Below are 18,488 nucleotides of genomic sequence, written 5' to 3' on the forward strand. Positions count from 1 at the left end.
TTCCGCTAAAGAGCGTGCTTCCCTTTCTAACTCGTAGGAGCCACGTCCTAAGGGTTGTCTTTAATTATTAGTTATTGTTGTTTCACTACAGATTTATGAACTACTCATTTAGTGTCATATAACATACCATTTTTAAGCAACGTTTTTCAATCTGAACACAGCTTCCAGGAGGGCAAGCTGCCCAGAACATCAGTGATCTCACAGTTATTACTTTGTGTCATATATAATCTTGTTTTTTCCTGCAACAAATAAATCTTTGGGCCTCCCTGCAAAAAACATTTGTGGTTACAGTATAATAAAAATAAACCGTTTGTCGTGACTGCAGCTGACATTTATCAGCCTATTTGTGGGTGCTCTTTCTCTCTCTGTATAATACGGAACATAATTTGTCACTTTGTAAATACATTCCAGCCTAAATCCCTGCCAGCATCTGTTAGTGTTTGAAGGATTAATGCCCTGCACAGTGCGTGTCTGCACTTTCAGGCAACAACGTAGCTTATGGTTATGGATCATGAGAGAACAGGGAAAAAGGGTTCATTTTGTATTTACTTAAGCATTGTTGCCCTTTTGACCATCATGCTTTTCTCCTCTTGTTTGTCATCTGGAGTGGGGATGCTGCCTTCCCTTCCCTCTCTGACACTGCCTGTGAAATCCTGCTGGAAGTTTTGTACACCACTCAGTGTGGAGCTGTACATATAAGATAACACCTCTTTAATTTTATGGATAATTAACAATGGTAATAATTGCAATGAGGATGTTGCTGGTTTAGTCCATTTAGAAATTCTCCTTTTCCCCCCAGCTTCTGCCATTTCCAACACATCCCTTACTCTATTGCCTCCTGCATTGCTTCACTCTCAGCAACCCATAAACTGGGTTTATTTAATCTTAAAGTCTTCAAACAGAGGGAGTTTTTAAAAAGAAAAAAGCCTGTAGCTTCTAAATTATCCCGATGCTGTTTGCCTTGTTGCTCTCTTTGAAAATGCATTCTGCTATCACTCCGAATCTTGCAGAATGAAAGGAATTGAAAGCATCTGAATAGGAGGCTGTCCTCAGCTGAGATTCTGTTACATGTTCCCAGGCTCCCTTGATCATTCTCTAAACAAGGAGATATGTTTATTAGAATGGTAAACCATACACATGATGTTATATATTGCCAAGATTATTTGAGATTCCCCAAGATAAATTCAAATGAGCTTTACAGGAATGGGTGTTCGGAGACGGAAAGAAGTGATCTATATCCAGGGAAAGAAAAAAAAAAAATCCAGCTAAAAGTAGGCTCCCAAGTAATTACCCACAGTTCATGTGCATTGAGAGCTAAACAAATTCCTGTTGCCAAAATCTACTGTAGACTTTTGTTTAAATACATGTAATTTCTTGTTATTGAAACAAATGTGTCCTGTGTGCAATGGAACCATGTGCATCCAGGAAAAGTCAGGGCATTTGGAGCCTACTAAATGAAATTATAGTCCAGCAGGTTTTGTATGTTTTTGTTCTCTCTGGTTATGGAGTAAATAATTTTAAAAATATCTTTAGGAGAATGACTTCTTTTGCTCTTTCTAAGCATGATTTAGGATTGCTGGGGCATAGTTTACTTCACTGAAGATATTAATTTCATAAAGAAATGCAGATGTTTTCCCTTTTTTCCTTTATAATTATCTTCAGAAGATATGAAAGGCCAAATTCACAGAGATACTGATCTAAGAGTTAAGTAATGTAAAGATTATTAAATAACATTATTGCTTATTGTAGTGGTAAGTGGTATTTATTACAGAAGATTTATTAAAAAAGGATATTAAAATCTGAAAAATGAAGCAACCACAAAGAAACAAATGAATGTATGTGTAGACATTTGCTAATAGAAAGAGATAAAGCTCTAAAACTATTGGGAAATTTAAAATGGTGATTGCATGATAAGTCAAATATACAAACTGTACCTGGAGACTTGAGTTCCATTTTCGTATTTGGATTGTAAATTATAGGTAAATGAAGTATTTGGACGAAGGAAAAATGTTGCTGTGAGCGGTGATTTGTTTAAATGTGAGGACCAAATCCAGGTTAGTGTGTGCCATCCTCAGGTGCTGAACTCCTTCCTGTCAGGCCATTTTTGTCACTTTTCCACATTGTCCACCTTCAGAATTTCAGGCTTATGAGTTACTTTTACCTTTAATCTCCATCTAAGGGAGATCCAGACTTCTTGGTTGCTTTTATAACCCAGCTGAGCCCAACATGAAATCTCCAGTTCAGATGTTTGTTCAAGCTTATTGTGTGCGGGGACAATTGCGACTTTAGACATTCATTTGCAGGACAATCCTACAACAGCTTGAGGGCTCCAGGTTTTTCTGAAGAGGCCTCTAAGTTGTAGATGGTGCCAGAAAGATAAACACTGTTCTCTGCCAAACATCCAGAATTGTTCTGGAGAAGGGATAGAGACAAAGAAAACAATGGTACTAATAATTTATTCTTCATGATGAAATGTTGGTCCAAGGCTGATCAGTAATCTGAGCAGTTTGCAGGCTCACACTGCCCCTTAAATCTTGATCTGTGAGCTGTTCTCTTGACTTGGATGAAGGCAACCCCTGCAGGAATTCCATTTTTGTGAAGATCAGGAAGATCTAGTTACTTAAGCAGGAAGAATCAGGATTTACAAATTAAGGTTTTGGGAGAGGTCACACACAGCATCAGACTATGACAGGATTGAGCAAGAAAAATAAAGGAAATATTTACACCACTAAATTACAACCAAAGTACAGGTAAAACAAGCACATCAGGAAATAGTGAAACCAGGTATTACTAAATATTTTTTTTCTAATGAAAGAAAGGAAATACTTTTCTTCTCTCATTTTCATGAAGAATCAAGTTAGTCCTATCTATTTCCTTGTACATCTCATAAGTGGGTTAGTAAAATGGTTAATATTTGGGAAATTGGTTTGCATATTTTAAAGTTAGCAGAAATTAGAACTGCTGATATTGGGGGGGAGGAGGAGGGGTGGCAACTAGAAAAAATGAGTGTAAAAACGTTCCACCACCAGCTCTTCTAATGAACTTTATTGAGGCATCCCAAAGGTAGCAGAAGGACACATTATTAAAGCATCTCCCAGAGGTGCTGGGTTGCTCTGAAGGCAGGGGGATGCATCCATCCCCATCAGCTGCAAGGAGCTGCAGAGCACTCAGAGCACACAGCCAGGTGAGGCTGCCATTGCATAAATACAGTTTTGCATGAAGTACCAAATGTTGACTACATTAGGGACAATAATATTTGCAGTCCTAATCCTGAGTGAAAGCCTTTTTCCCCATTAGGTACCCCCATAAATAGTGCATGGCACTGGCTATTGACTGTCATAAGCTATGTGTCAAATTGTCAGATGTGCTTCTAAAACATCCCCTGCTCCATCCTCAACATGGAAATATGAGCTTATTTGGGTGTTGCTTGTCATATGCTGAGATTTGGTTATTTATTTACCTATTTTCAGCTAATTCCACAGATTTTTTGTCAGCTTTGATGTAAAATTCTTTTTTTTTTTCCCAGAAGATTTTCTTTCTTAGACAGCCTGTCAGGACTATCTGCATTCCAAGACGTAGTGAATGAAGATTTTTCTGTATTAAATTAAACTGCTTTTTACCAATTGATTGTACTTTCAGTTCCTCAAAGTCAGATATTCCTGTTGTTGTGCTAAGTATTCAGTTTTGAGTTAAGGACTTTTAAACATTGAAGATGTACACACACTATTTTCTGAGAGTAAAATTATACAGTAAATTATGTAGTGTCCACTACAGTACATTTTAAGTAGGCCTTCACAAAATGACTTGTACTTACATAAGATACAGGGGCTACAGCATATTTATTAAGACTCTTCAACTCTGTATGAAACTGGAGCAGTCAGAAGTAATGGTGTCTGCTGAAAGATTCTTTATCATATGAATTTACTTTTAGTCATCTATTATTTATTTCAGCTATTTTATATGCCATTATAATAAATATTATGACAGAGAAAGCTTTTATGCTTCAACTTATTGTACTGCTCTTCACTTCCTTGCAATCCTTCAGGAAAATGTAGCTATGCTTTACCTATATTTAACGTAAATCATCACTTACATTTGAATGAAAAATTCACTATGAAAAAAGGCTCCTTCTTCAATACCAAGACACAAATGCACAATCATGTTTACTGCCAAACTACTCTACCATGCAGTGTTCATTTTTAAACAATTTTTAAGCTGTAAAGTGAATGCATTGCATATAGTGAAATAGCTGGCTTTTCTGGAGGTTTTCACTTTTGTGTTACTTTCTGGCTAAATAAGCATTTTTCTAGCATGAGTGCAAAATATAGCCAATTGCACTTAAGTGTTTTTAATATATTTGCTCCAATCGGGAGCAGCTTACATACAAAACTGAACAAGCTGTTTTCTGAGGTTGTGTAGAGTAATGAAACTTACCTGGAAATATTGATGAAAGGCTTTAAGAACTGGGTGTGAAACATGAAATACAAGATAAACTTGTTTCTTTGCCCTTTTCAAAGTGTTATTGTGTTGGGTTTAGAAGAGGAACTGGAAATGTTTGGAACTGGAGATTGATTTGCCTTTGGCTGTTTCTTCAAAGGCACCACGTTGATGCCTGGACATTGTTAGCCTTGAATGCTCGTTGGCCTTAATGAAATACAAATACCCTCAATTCCAGACTCAGAAGGCTCAGCTGGTTGTGGCTGAGCTGGATTTCACAGGTCCAGCAGGCAGCAGAAGGGTGCCCACCCCTTGTGCTGCTCTCCTTGCCAGAGCTGCTCTGGTTCTAGTCCTGAAGGTGGCTCTGGATGCAGGTGGGACATTTGTCCTGGCACTCTGCAGCAAGGACAGCAGCTCATTTTGCACAGCCTTTCAATGGCACCAAGTAGTTATGATCCCGTGGTTTGGAAAAGAGCTCTTTAAATTATTCTACACTCATTTCATTATCTACTTTCTCCTTAAATGATGTAATTGAAAATAAAGTAGTAGAGGGGACATTAATACCTTTTGTCAATTTAATTTTCAGAATTCTGGGGTTTCCTGCCTTAATGTATTGATTTGAAGATGGCAGTTTAAAGATTGTCTCCTGTATTTGGGAAGGTGGCAAGTCTCATTTAAGGTTTCCTAACATAAAATGAGGCATAATTCAGTACTGAAAACATGTGAAGTGAAGTAGTGAGAGACATCAGCATAATACAATTATGACACATTAGCTCAGGATTTGCAGCATACCATTAAGAATCAGTTCTGACTGCAAAGAACAATTACAGTTAAGATGCCTTTTAGCAAAAATGATTTTTAGTTTTATTTTTTATTAAAATCCCCTCTGCTCTTGTATACATATCACAATATATAGCACCTAGGCTTCTAGGGAAAGAGAGAAAACATTGTAACAGAGGTAATTCCGAGGTACTGTAAGAAAACAAACATAAAACCTTCTACTTGTCATTTAATGGAGATATTCTTACATTATTAAGAACGTACCTTGCAAGTATATTGCCTTATTCATAGGTTTTTTAAAAAAAGGTATTGTGATATAAGTAACAGTGGGAAAATCTGGAATAAAAATGAATTGATACTAAAGGTTTAGCATTTCTCAGTCTCCCACTGTGGTAGGAATTGGTGGTCTGCAGAAAACCTCTGTGGGGTGAGAGGTGCTGGATTCTCAGTCGATGGGAGAGGCTGAAACAAAGAAGTTGGGGAACTTTCCTAAGCTCATGGTACATTAAACTGATTTCCTCCCAGTTGTGCTTGGAGAAAACACTCACACTTGGCTTTTCGAGTGCCTTCAGAAGCTGAGGTGTCAGGTTCTGACTGTTTTGGATGCCCCATGCTCCAGTTTTTCCTATAAGGAAAACAGAGTAAATGTGTGTGTGTGCTCAGTATGTGCCTTCTGTGCACATGAAAGAAATACAGGCTGCAACCATCAAGGTTTTGAACAGCAAAAGCATGGATAAAGTTGAAAAACTATTATGATTTTTAAATTTCTGATTTAAATCTCCAAATCCAGGCCAATCTGCTTAACTTCTATTTCGGAAAGTATTTTGGAGGCTTCATATTTCCTTTTTTTTTTTTTTACTTGAAATACAGAAGTTTATTTTCTGTTCTTGGAATCAGTAGCAGAAGCCTAATGTGTGACACCAGGAGGAAAAGCATCATCTGAGTGATACCTGGATCAGGACTTGGATCATTGTCCCCAGTAGGACAGTAGCTGACAGCTTGTGGTCTGGTCTGCTGAACTACTTGATTATTTTGATTTTTGACCCCCTTATGTCCCTGTATTTGAAGCATTCTTGTCCTTTGACCCTTGGGAGAGACAGGAGAATGTTTCAGCTGAGGAAAGCAGAATAAACCCAAGTCTGCACACCACTTCTGTAGTGAGTAAACAGCTTTGAACTGCACAGCTGAAGAGAAATTGTTCTGGAGTTCTGTTGCATAATGCAAGGCAGCATCAACTTTCTCAAGTCTCTGACCATCAAACAGAACAAAATATTTACCCAGTGGGCAAAATGAATTCCAGAATGATGTACATCTTGTGGGGGTAAAAAAACTCTTTGTAGCAAAGTTTGGTTTAGCATTTTCCGACTCCAGCAATTGATACTTCCTATGGAGACTGAACCTGTTGAAATTTTAGTTGTGTTTATTTTGCAGTCCTGATAAGTCTGGCTGGAATGGGACAAGAGGAACTGGAGTGATATTCTGTTTAAACCAAGCCTGTAAGGTACTTGTAGCAGGCAGAATGGGTACAAGCAAAACAGAAAACAGATGTAGGGAGAAAAGTGCCAGATGTAATGAAATGGGGAGATCAGATGGATCACTTGAGCTTGGGAGACAATGGGAGACTCTTCCAGGCTTTCCTGTGTGCTGACCTGTGTGCTGCTGTCCTTTCATTCCTGCAGCAATGCTCATGGTGTAATCCCAGCAGATCCCTGCTGAAACTGCCAGCTACTTGGTTCTGTGGTGACTTTAGTGTTGTGATGAAAATAGGCTTTTGCTTCATTTTGTTCTGAGATTTGGAGTTTGAAAATATCTGGAAAGAGGGATCTTAAAGCTGGAAATTGTGTTTTGGGATAGTGTGTCCTCTCCTATGTGAAAAGTTTGCTTTAGGTATATACAGAATTTCTTTTGGAGGCACAGAATCACAGAATGGTTTGGGTTGGGCCTTAAAGCCCCTCTTGTTGCACCTTCCACTATCCCAGGCTGCTCCAAGCCCTGTCCAGCCTGGCCTTGGACACTTCCAGGGATGGGGAGCCCACAGCTTCTCTGGGCAACCTGAGCCAGGGCCTCCCCACCCTCACAGGGAAGTGCATTTATAATATGCCCTGGTAAACTGTTATTGTATAAAGCACTGTGTAGACTCGGATCTGTTATTTTCTGTAGTCATTTTATACTGTCTTTTATATCACCCGCTATGAAAAATAGATTTTTTTTTTATTAATATGCACCAATCTCAAATTAGGTGTTTTTTTATAAAGTATTTACTGATTTTTTTTTTCCCTATTGGTATGGTACCTAAAAACCAGCATGTATCGAGAATAGCACTTATTCTACTTTTTATTTCATGAGTTACATAGGTTTCACCACCAAAATCAAAGCAAAAAGATACTTATTAACCTTAACACTGCCTTGAGTGGATTCACTGCATTTTATGAAGCTATGCATTACATAGTGTATGTTTTTAGCAGAATCACCAAATCACAAATGCACTTTTGGCACTAAATATTGTGCTTGTCCATCCCTTTTGATGATTTGTATTCACTCTGGGGTTATAATGTTAAACAAGGGAATCAGACAAGTTTCATAACACATTTACTGTAATGTGATACTGTGAACTGAACTTGCTGTTATTTATCTTTTTTTATTTTTTCTCTTATTCCAGCATAAAGCCAAGGTAGAGGCAATGACCTTAGACCTTGCTTCTCTTCAGAGTGTGCAGCACTTTGCTGAAGCATTCAAATCCAAGAATCTGTAAGTATTCAGAAAATTAGATGTAATAATTTCTTGTTATTTTAATGTCTTTATCAGCTGAGCACAGAATCACCATAGTTGGATGGATCATCAACTGCAGTTAGTGAATAATCTTTTCACAGGAATTTTCTTCAATGTAAATTAAAGATCATTTTTTTCATACAAAAAAAAAAATTACAGATCTCCTATTATTTTATGTGTAGACCCATTTTTAAAGGGCTTTTTCACCCTGTGTCTGTTGAAAAAGACCAAAGCTAAATTGCATAAAAACAGCTCAGGCAACTTTTAACAGTTTTGCAGTGGTTTGGAAGAGGTCAGGGATTAACAGTTAGTGCACTGCTTGTCTTACTTTGTTTTATAACCTTCTGTCTCTCCTTTTCATTTGTAAAGTTTTAAAAAATATAGCCCTATGAGCCAGACAGCTCCATTTTCCAGACCTGTATATTGAATTGTCCATAATAAAAAAAAAGAAAAAGAAAAAAGGAAGAGGTTGTGATAATGACATCACTTAACAATAGACAAATTTATATGGAGATAACCAGGTTAGATTCCAAGTGGTTTGTTTAATTTAGTTTGAACAGAGCAATGAATGTCTGAATTGAAGAAATTATTTGAAAGCTTTTAAGTTCCCAGTCTTGACAGTAAATTCCATACTTTATGCTTTTATCCACAGTTTGTCCCATTGACTGTTGTGAGTTTTTAAACTTAGCTATTTTCTGCAAATATTTCTGTAACTGATATGCATCTTACTGTTCTTCTCGAGAGAATATGAACTCTTAGCTTTGAAAATACATTGTCGTAGAGAAAATATATAACAAAGTGTTTTTTTCACTTTTGAAACACTGCCAAAGCTAAATCTCACATGGATCAACAGATGACATTTTTGTACTTATAGGCCTTTTAGATTCAAAGAATTGTCAAAACTGACTTCTAACAGAAGTTTTTTTACTGCCAAAATCCTCAGTATCAATATTTTCTTATCATGTCATCTTCATATATTAAAATTTCTTGAAAGACAAATCCTTGCAGTATTGCTGCTTTAGTACTAACTTGGTTTTGTGGTATGAGAGCAGTAAGTGTTTGAATTTACAATCTTCATGCTTTTAACATGCTACATTTCTTTAAATGTATGGTGCAGTGGAAAGTCAAAACCACCCTTCCAAATGTAGCTCTTAACCTGATTTGTGTGTTGTAGCTCATACCATGGTTGACCTAGCTAGTCCATTAGGTATGCATGTTTATAAATCCTTGGAAGTGAACAGGTTTAAATCAATTTTTGCCAGAGGACTTAGGAAATGAGAAGATCTAGAATCAGTAAAACCTGTTTTGTTTTTGTTGGCACACCCCATTCTACCAGTGTAGGTCTGTTAAGTGACATTGTCAGTGATGGACAGGCTTTACTAATGTTTCACTCTCATTTTATTTGGAAAAACATTTAGTAATAGACAGCATCTAAAGCCTCTGCCTTGCCTTCAGGCCTTTCTGTCTCAAATATGTGCTCAGATGTGCCTGTGTCTGGCAGAACTCATCCAGGCATTATGTGGAAGTTCTGTATCTGCAGTGAGACTTGTGGGGTTTTGACCAAAATGAATTTCCAGTTATATTTTGTTTAAAGTCTGGGGCTGGATGGAAACCAGAGCCCACACTCTGCCTGTGGCACTGGATCTTTTATCTGATGCACTTACAGAAGAGTCACCTTACAATCACCAGCACTGCTGGGAGGGTGGACTGGAAGCTCTTTCTGGCCTCTGATTTTTTTGTGATTTAACAATGTCTGGATAAGTTTGGAAAAGCAATTATGTGGCAGAGGCTGCAGAGGTGGGCTGGTGTGTTTTCCAGCTCTAATGAACACTAATGACCATTTTCTGTCTCATTCATTGGTTTTGCCACAGTGTCCAGTGGCTTTTGTCACCTCGGGGATTCCTTTGCACCAGTGGCTTTATGAGCAATTGGAAGGACTCTTACAGTGAGACAGTGACAGACTGAGCCTTGTTCTTTATCCTTGGGCCAGTCTTGTCAGTTGGCAGCCAAAATTTCTGAAAAGGGGCTGATATCCCTGTAGGAGAAGCACGTTGTGCTGGAGTCCCCCCCTTTCCCATGAGGAACCTGTCACTCCTGTTAATGAGCACAGGAAATACATTAAGAGAAGAGGGTTTTCTTTCTCTTATGGATTTCTCAACAATAAAGCAGGTACGAAAAGCAAATAGTCTTTGTTTTTGTTTTTCTTTTTCCAAACAAAATATTTGAGTTCTGAGCTGTATAGATCTTGGTTTCTGGGAAAAATTACAATACTTCAGAAATGTCAAGGAGAAATTTTGTATGAGCACACCCATTTTAATAAAGACCTGTATTTTATTTCTCACAGCATTTAATGTGAAGAGGCCTTTAGTGAATATCTTAAACTTCTCTGTGCAAGTCATGATATTCTCTTTTTAGTTTCTCCAGTCCACTGACGGTTTCTCAGACACTGGTGTTTTCCAGAACCTGTTGGTCTTGGTGACACATGACCTAATAATTGAAAATTTATAAAATTGATAATAGATAGGCATGCCTTCTTAAATTCTGCTTTTCTGGCATACTTTGTGGCTCTAGGTACTATTTTTTGTCAGCAGATGTAAGGGTGTGCTCATAGTCACATCACAACCTGGGACTCTGTTCTTCCCTGGTTTATAGCAACTGGAAAATAGTCTTGAAGAACAGATCTCCTCCTGAATGAGAAAACTAAAATGGAACAACTCCAGAAAAAGGATCCCTAAATTTTATTGAGTTAGAACCTCTTGCAGCTGGGGAAGCTGGGGGTGTTTGTATTGCAGAGAGCAGAGGGGAAATTGCTGAAACTGTGAATCTCTTGCCTTAATCAAATAAGTTATAGAGAAAAAAAAAAGCCTTCTTGAATGTGCTTGGGTATCTGAGAGACTGTGGAAACTACGTGAAGAATGAAGAAATGTCACCCACTGCTCAGCAGGAATTTAACGGGGCTGCTTGCATACAGAAAACAAATGATGCAACAGAGGGAGCCTTGAGAAAAACCTGAATAATAAACGGGAGGAAAGAGTTACTCTGCAAAGAAATATTTAATATGAATTGGAATAGTACTTTAAAGGCTAAGGCTAAACAGCCTTCCTTGTTTGAAAGTAAAAGTCAGATGATTCATCTATAAATTATCATACTTCTGAGATTTGGTAGAAATCTTTTATTCCTATATGGATTTGTTAGGTGTTGCAGACTTGTCCACAGATAAAATCTGAGCTCTGAATATATAAACACTGGTACATTATGCCATATTCCTGTAAATATATTCTAAAAAATCCTTCATCCTCTCAGGAAAAAAAAAAAAGATTTTTTTGTTTGCATTATCTGTATTCTTGAGTTGATACAGCTGTTTCTCTTGCTGACACTTTTTTATCCATGCAGTTTCAAATAAAGCTTTAGGCAGAAGAGTTGTGCTGATTATTTTAGATCCTGCAGTTCAATGATTGCAGCACTGAAACTTTCTCTAGGAGCAGGACAGTGCCCTCCATTTTTTTCTGCTCTCACAGTTAGAGGGATTCTGTGGGCAAATCAAGGTAAAAACCTAAATTGGACTTTGGGAGAAGACAGAAGAAAACAATATTGCTGTTTAATATTTGATCTAGCATTGTAGCACAACCTGAACACGGTGTGACTAACACATAAAATGGATGTCCAATGAAAATAAGTGCTCAAAGATTTCTAGCACAATTTTTTTTGGAGAAAGCCAGCTGTCTTTTAGTATTAAGTATTTCTGGCTTATTTTGTGCAGATACATTTCCCACTGGATATTTCCACCAGGAGTGAATGAGCTCTATCTTCCTTCCTTGTGAAGACAATGCTAATGTTAGGATGAGAATGGGAAAAGAGATCTCAGTGCCCCTAAATGGCTGGATGTGTTCAACTTGCTTCTTTTATAGGTATCAAGTCTTTCCCCTCTGCTGGTTTCCAGCTCAGGCAGTTCATTGAATGTCTCTGTTATGGAAAGTCAAATAAATGATCTGTTTATAATAATGTTCTGGGCTAAGATGGATTTGGCATGAGCTGATTTTTGTGCAGCTGGCAGAGGCAGGCCAACCAATCTTTCATATTAGTGTTTTGGAACTAAGAAACACTGAATTGAATCTGCTATTCATTGAGTGGGCACAGTGTGAGGAATTATAGTTGGTATTAATCCCCCTTATAGACAAAATGACAGCTCTCCTGTGATTGTAGAGAACATAGCATTGAAATTCAGTCAGGGTCAGTGTTGGATAGTTCAGGGTCTGTAGAATTGGTGTTTGTGTAGACTTGTGGATGTGGCACCTTGGTTTCTATTTCTCAGTTTGATTATCCCATACTTGACTGAAACCTGCATGCTTTAGCTGGGGGACAGCTCAATGTTCCATTTCTAAAACTTCCAAGACAGGACACGAAGTCAATATTTACAGCCATGGTGTCATGGCAATTGTCCAGTCCTCATCATAAGAACATTTCCATGATCAAAACAGCAGGCAGGAGCGAGCAGTAAAGTTATAGATGAAATTTTGTGTGCATTTGGAGTTTTCAGTGGTGCATGTGCCACTTGGTTTGAATTAAAGTTGTCTTCTGCCAAACAGTAAGACTTTAATTTAATGTTCTCAATTTAATGCTCTCAATGAGGAAAAAAAGCTGAAATAATCCTGAAAAATCTTGAATTACTCCGAAGATATGAAACAATGTTTGCCAATAGCTACTGCTTAGAATATTCTGAATTGGAAGGAGCAATTCACAATTATGCAGGACTTCCAGATGTAGCTCTTCACTGCAGTTACTTTCCTCTACTTTAAAACAGGATTTTTTTTTTTTTTGGTGGTAAGAACTGGCATATGCTAACAGTTTATTCTCTAATGATGTGTGTAGAAATATGGAAAAGACAGCAGTTATGAATTATGATTCTCCATTTGGAAGTTTAGTCTCTTTTTATTTTCCTAACCAGACCCAAAATGGAGTGGGCCAGGTTTTCAGCTGGTTTCCTTAGCTGAGGCCCCAAACTCTGTAACTGCATTCATTTTTCATGCTGCAGGCAGAAGTGTGCTGAAACCTTGCAGGTGCAATTAAGATTTTGGAGCCTGATGAAAAGTCAATCCAGAATATGATTTTTCTGCATTTCCATATATTATAACTGACATATTGAAGGTGTGTTATTTTAAATTCCATTTGAATGACAATTAAATCATAGATACTGTGTGATAAATTCTATGCATACCTGAGAATACATATGTAAAAATGGGATCTGCTTAGCAAGTTACAAATATAACTAAAAAGATGTAGAAAAAATGAATATATGATTCAGATGAATGATCAGTGATGCCATTATGCCAATATGTTTAATGGTTCTGTAGTTGATGTATCTCTATCAGAGATGATTGTTGCCACTGCTTATTGTCTTTCCAAACCTGAACATATTTTATATCACAACTCTGTCAACTCTTTGCCATTAATAGAATCACTTTTTTTTTTTTGTGAATTAAAACTAGTGACAGTTGAGATTTTACATTTGTCTTCTCAGCTTAGAGTACGAGTGGCATCCTGGCAGTGCCACCGAGGCACAGACTTCTGGACAACATTGAACATTTTGAAATATCAATAAATATTGAACACAATAACTAAGAGCTAAGAAACATGCATAGCTCAGAAGTTACTGTTTGAGACAGCACATATCTTACATTTAAATAAGATCAAAGGCTGACTACATTTGAAACGTACATAATAATATTAGGGTAAAACTTTTTTTTCTCTTTGTGGTGATGCTGTGCCTTATTAAAGCCTAGGGATTGGTTTTCTGCATAAATAGTTTTTCTTTTTCTTCTTTCTTCTGTTTTTAAGCTTTCGTACACAATTACCCCTTTGTGGTAGCATGTGTCAAGTCATGTGGATCCAAAAACTATTTCCAGTATTTTATAAATAAAAATTAAAAATCTCAGAGGCTTAAGCCCTTCCCCCTTTTCCTGGGCACAGAGATTCTGATGTTTTCATCTGATCACCTTTCCTTTCATCTGCTCTATCATGCAAATACCTTTTGCCTCAGAATATTTGATTATTTTTTTTTAAGTAAAGTCCATATTACTTCACGATAACTTTATGTACCCTTTCATCTACAAAAATTATGAAGTCTTTTTACTCATTACTAACAAAAATATTTTGTTTGGTGTTTGTTACATAGCTTTATGACTATAGCTGTGCTGTCCAAAATTTCCAAACATTTTGCATTGACTTCACTCTACCCTAATGAAGAAACCCTGAAAACCCTCCAGGGACTTTCTGCCCAGCACCCTGGTTGTTTTTTCAGCCACCTCTGTGCCTAAATCTGGGGTGAGTCTAAAATGGCTTGGGGCTCTGTCTTCCTCAAAATTTCCACAAGATCCCCCAGCTGTGAGAGCTGTTTTGAGCACCTAAATAAGTAAAATATGTATGATTAATATAATTAATAACTGATTAAGACATATTCTTTCACAAATGTACCAAGGATTTTTGAGCATTATGGCTTAATGAGTTTTGAGAAGCTGTGTGCATTTAATTGATGCTGCCTTCTAAAAATTCTGAATTATAAGGCCAGAGTATTTAATTACATATACATTAAAATATATTTAGTCTATTTAGTTAAATGCTTTCTAGGGGAGATAATTAAAACACAGATGGCAGAGTCTTCTGGCACTTGGGTAGGGAAGCCTCACTGCTGGCCTGACACTGGCCATGGAGCTTAAAATCCAAAAATTTGTGTAATAGACTGAAAAGGTTGTATTTCTTTATTTGCTCTTCCCCAAAATCCCAGAGGATGTCAAAGTACATTAATTTCCATCATAACATGGAACCTTTCAGGTCTGAATGGCAGCACACAGCTGCTCTAGGGGCTTTCTGAATTCTGTTACAGCTCTATAATCTCTGGGCAAAACAGTGAAGAGTCATTGGCAAGTGAAATCTTTCAAAATCCATGAGGTGTTTTATTCTTTGAATGATCAACCATGGTCCCAAATACATTTTCCACGGATTTAGCTGTTTTCAATTGAAAATATTACATATATGTAATAAAAAGTAGTAATTGACCCTTTTTTTTCTTTTTTTGTGTTGTAACTTTTTTTTTCTAGTAAGTCCTTATTGTGTGCAAATGAAATTTGTATATTTAGAAGTACATGCAGAAACAAATCATTCCTTGGTTATTGCAAAAATGAATATTTCTTTAGGTCTGGCTCACGCTTGTTTGTGACTGCATGTGAATGTGTGTAAATAATGATTTGCTGCCAGAGTTTGAAAAAGAAGCACCACTTTGAGGCAGGAAGTGTCCTTAGGTAGGCTGCTGAATGAAAATGACCAGATTCTGGATATTTTCCTTGCTGCTGTCTCTTATTAATTTCTGAAGGTGCAGCATGACGTGGGGTTATTTTGGTAGTTGTCCCCTCACCGTATATGTAAGAAAAAATAATAAAGGGAAAACCATGACGAATGGATGTTTTCTGTTTAGCTCCAAATCAGTTGAGACCTGTGTTCCTTCTCCAAACATTTATGAAATTGTACACTGAGGGTTCTAGAGGGGTAATGAATAATGATTGAGGGATGGTTGACCTGTGTGGCAGTATGCAGATGATGTATTAGGGAGGCACAGGAGCAGCTGCTCATAGCAATTCCCATGTGTGTGCCATGAAGGAAGAACCAGAACAGTTTCAGTCCCCCCCCATTAATCTCGTGGTAGTGGGGCAAAAGTATTTGCTGATCAACAGTGTCAAATCCTGTGAAGAAGTCCAGTAGGATGAATTGCAGAGAATTTTCCTTGTTTCTTGCAGGAGCTCATCCATCAGGGATCTAAGTCCCGTGTTAGAGGCTTGCCTTAAAATGAAGCCTATCTGACAAGGATCCACATTTCTGTCAGCTGGTGGTTGGCAATAAGGGTATTTTTGATTACCTATTAGCCAATATTTTTAGAAAAAGAGAAGTTAGACATTAAGCATTTGTTCCCGAAATTCATTGACTTAAGCAGTGCTTTGTTTTGTTTTTCTTTTATATTGAACAAGTAAACATTTAAATATTTTTGTGTCAGCATTAGATTATACATGGTTCTGAGTTCTCCTGCTGCTCTCTGAACCCTGACTTAGTGATTTTCTTTTTGCTTGGTTTCCTGTCAGTACTGCTTGTAAAACTGAGGGGGATTTCTGGAGATGGTTGTTTAATTCACCCATTTTCTGGAGAGCCATAAGCTTCTCTTGCCTGATGGATATTCCCTTTGTGTATCTAGGCATCCCCTCATGGAAAGAAGCACAACTTTCTAACTTTCAGAGAAAGCAACCTGGGTGTTCAGGGCTATGGGGTGGAAAAGTTTGTTGGGCTGTGACTTTGCTTTTCTGTGGAAGAGAAGTCACAGCTCTGCCTTCTTTACTGGCCGTGACAGAGGTCTACAGTTGCTTATGGGACTTTGGGGATATGGTGAGGCCTTTTCTGTTGAATTTCTGTGTAATTCCAAACAGTGTGAACTTTTCAAATCACTTGAGAAGTGCCCCAGATGGTGTGACATTCTGCTTCATGGGAAGATTTGAAAGTATTCCCTTTGCATACTCTCTGGTTAACTATTTCATTACGTTTGAAATGGGAGAACACCAAAGCCAAGAACTCTGTTGACATTTTGGTGGTGTTTGTTTAACCTCCTAGTGCACAGGCTACATTTGTTGAAAAATATTATTCTTACCTTTGCAAATCATCAGTAATTAATTCCCTTGGATATATCTACTGCTGCACACAGCCATCTTGGGAGGCTGCTGACAGATCACAGTTTTACATCAGGTGCTAACAAATTGATTATTAAATTTCATAACTAACTGATTTATAGCAACAATTTAATTTCTGTATCTCTCTAATGTATTCACTTACTGTATTTTCAAATAGTGCAGAGGAGTTGGATTGCTTAGTTGCTTCTAATGGTAAATTGTGCACAGCATGTGAGATCTGAATGACTTCCCCAGTGCAAAGGTTAGTAAAGTGTCACAGGCTTTGTGAAGTGCACAGAGTATTAGCTGTGTTTCAGCTCAGGTATTCACATGTAAGATTGTCCTGGCTAATTCTACATGCTTTTTAATTTTCACTAAATTGTAGGTACACTTAGCAGCACGGTGAGGGTTTTCTGGGATTGCTGTGTACCTTGCAGTTGGAGCAGTGTTTTCCTGAGTCTCAAGGAGCAGAGACTACCTGATATAACAGAGCAGATCACATTCAGGTCCCAGTGCCCACCTGGGTGGCACTGGTAGCCCACGTTAGCTCCCTTGGTGGGATGTATGTCACTGCCTGAAGACATTTTAAGGAGACACAGAGGCAAATTTTCACAACACTCCGCTGTAGTGTTTCCAAAAATGAATGTCATGGTTAAAGGGAGCACTTGGTCATATTGATATCAGGAGTAAACACTATAGAAAATTTCCTTTGCTGCTGACATCCTTTGTTGGCCTTAGCTGTGCCTTTGATGTAGAATTACAAACTATTTTAAAGCGAGGGGGGATTTTTTTGGGCTCAGGAGGAAGCCTCATGCAGATCGCAGCAATGTTTTTAATGAACTTGTGAAATCAAGGTCACAGCTTTGCCATCACTTGAAAATACTCCTGTCATAAAGCAAAGCTGCAGTGCCAGATGTGTGGTGTGAATTGTCACGTATCTTAAAAATTTTGTCCCTGCATAATGATACGTTCAGTGACACAGAGCTCTGCACCATTGAGATTAGAATCTGTCATCTGTGGCTGAAATTCATAACTGCACAGTGGCTGTTACCCAGGTAATCTCATTCATTTCCTGGTGTGCAAATGGCCGGGTCACAAAAACTTAGATGACAATTTTCAGTAATTGGACCTTTGTTAGCAGTCTGACGAGAGACACCGATCGCTTAATGGACATGGATCCAAATCTGAGAGGTGGCTTTCCTCTGAGAAATGAAATGCTGAAATGAAGCACAACATCAGTGTCTGTTCATACAACACTTTAGGTTTCTTTTCTATAGAGTTATCTAGGAAAAAAAAATCCTTTTTTGTTTAGCATTTTAAACCACTAGTGCTAATTAAAAATAAAAGAATTCTAAAAGGGAATCTGATACTAACTTTTCAGTACTATAACTGTTTAAGATGCTTCTGTGTTATTTTTTTTCTTTACAAATTTTTTATAATAAAATATTGTAAATAATGTTAATTTTACAGTCTCTTAAATCTGAATGACTTTTATTTTGAGAAAATGAGAAATGGACTTTGAAAAATACAAATCTCATAAAAAGCATAATTTTATTTCTTTTATAAATTCCAATTAAATGACCTAAAAATTAAAATTTATCATTTTATAATTCTAGAATCTTCTTTTTAATTCATTGAGCTGACAGATTTAGGTATAGAGTGTGTATTTCCCTTCTGGTAGTTATTGTGTAATTACTAATAATGAAGGATACTACAGTTTGGATAGGTGGAATATGTGAATCCTTTCAGTCTGTGATTTGTTACATCCTAGTGCACATTACAATTATCAAATAGAATGAT

At 37.4% G+C, this 18,488-nt stretch overlaps 1 protein-coding gene across 2 annotated transcripts in view; it reads left to right on the top strand.

The window, feature by feature from the left end:
* WWOX (WW domain containing oxidoreductase) overlaps nt 1–18,488 on the top strand; it is a 475,749-nt gene that overhangs the window by 86,277 nt on the left and 370,984 nt on the right. For both annotated transcript variants that reach the window (XM_088172060.1, XM_014889031.2), the window contains exon 6: nt 7,877–7,965. In XM_088172060.1, coding sequence (XP_088028186.1) covers nt 7,877–7,965 — 89 coding nt within the window. The remainder of the gene's footprint in view (nt 1–7,876; nt 7,966–18,488) is intronic.

Source organism: Sturnus vulgaris, chromosome 12 (assembly GCF_052056855.1).
Source record: "Sturnus vulgaris isolate bStuVul1 chromosome 12, bStuVul1.hap1, whole genome shotgun sequence".
Classification (NCBI taxonomy): domain Eukaryota; kingdom Metazoa; phylum Chordata; class Aves; order Passeriformes; family Sturnidae; genus Sturnus; species Sturnus vulgaris.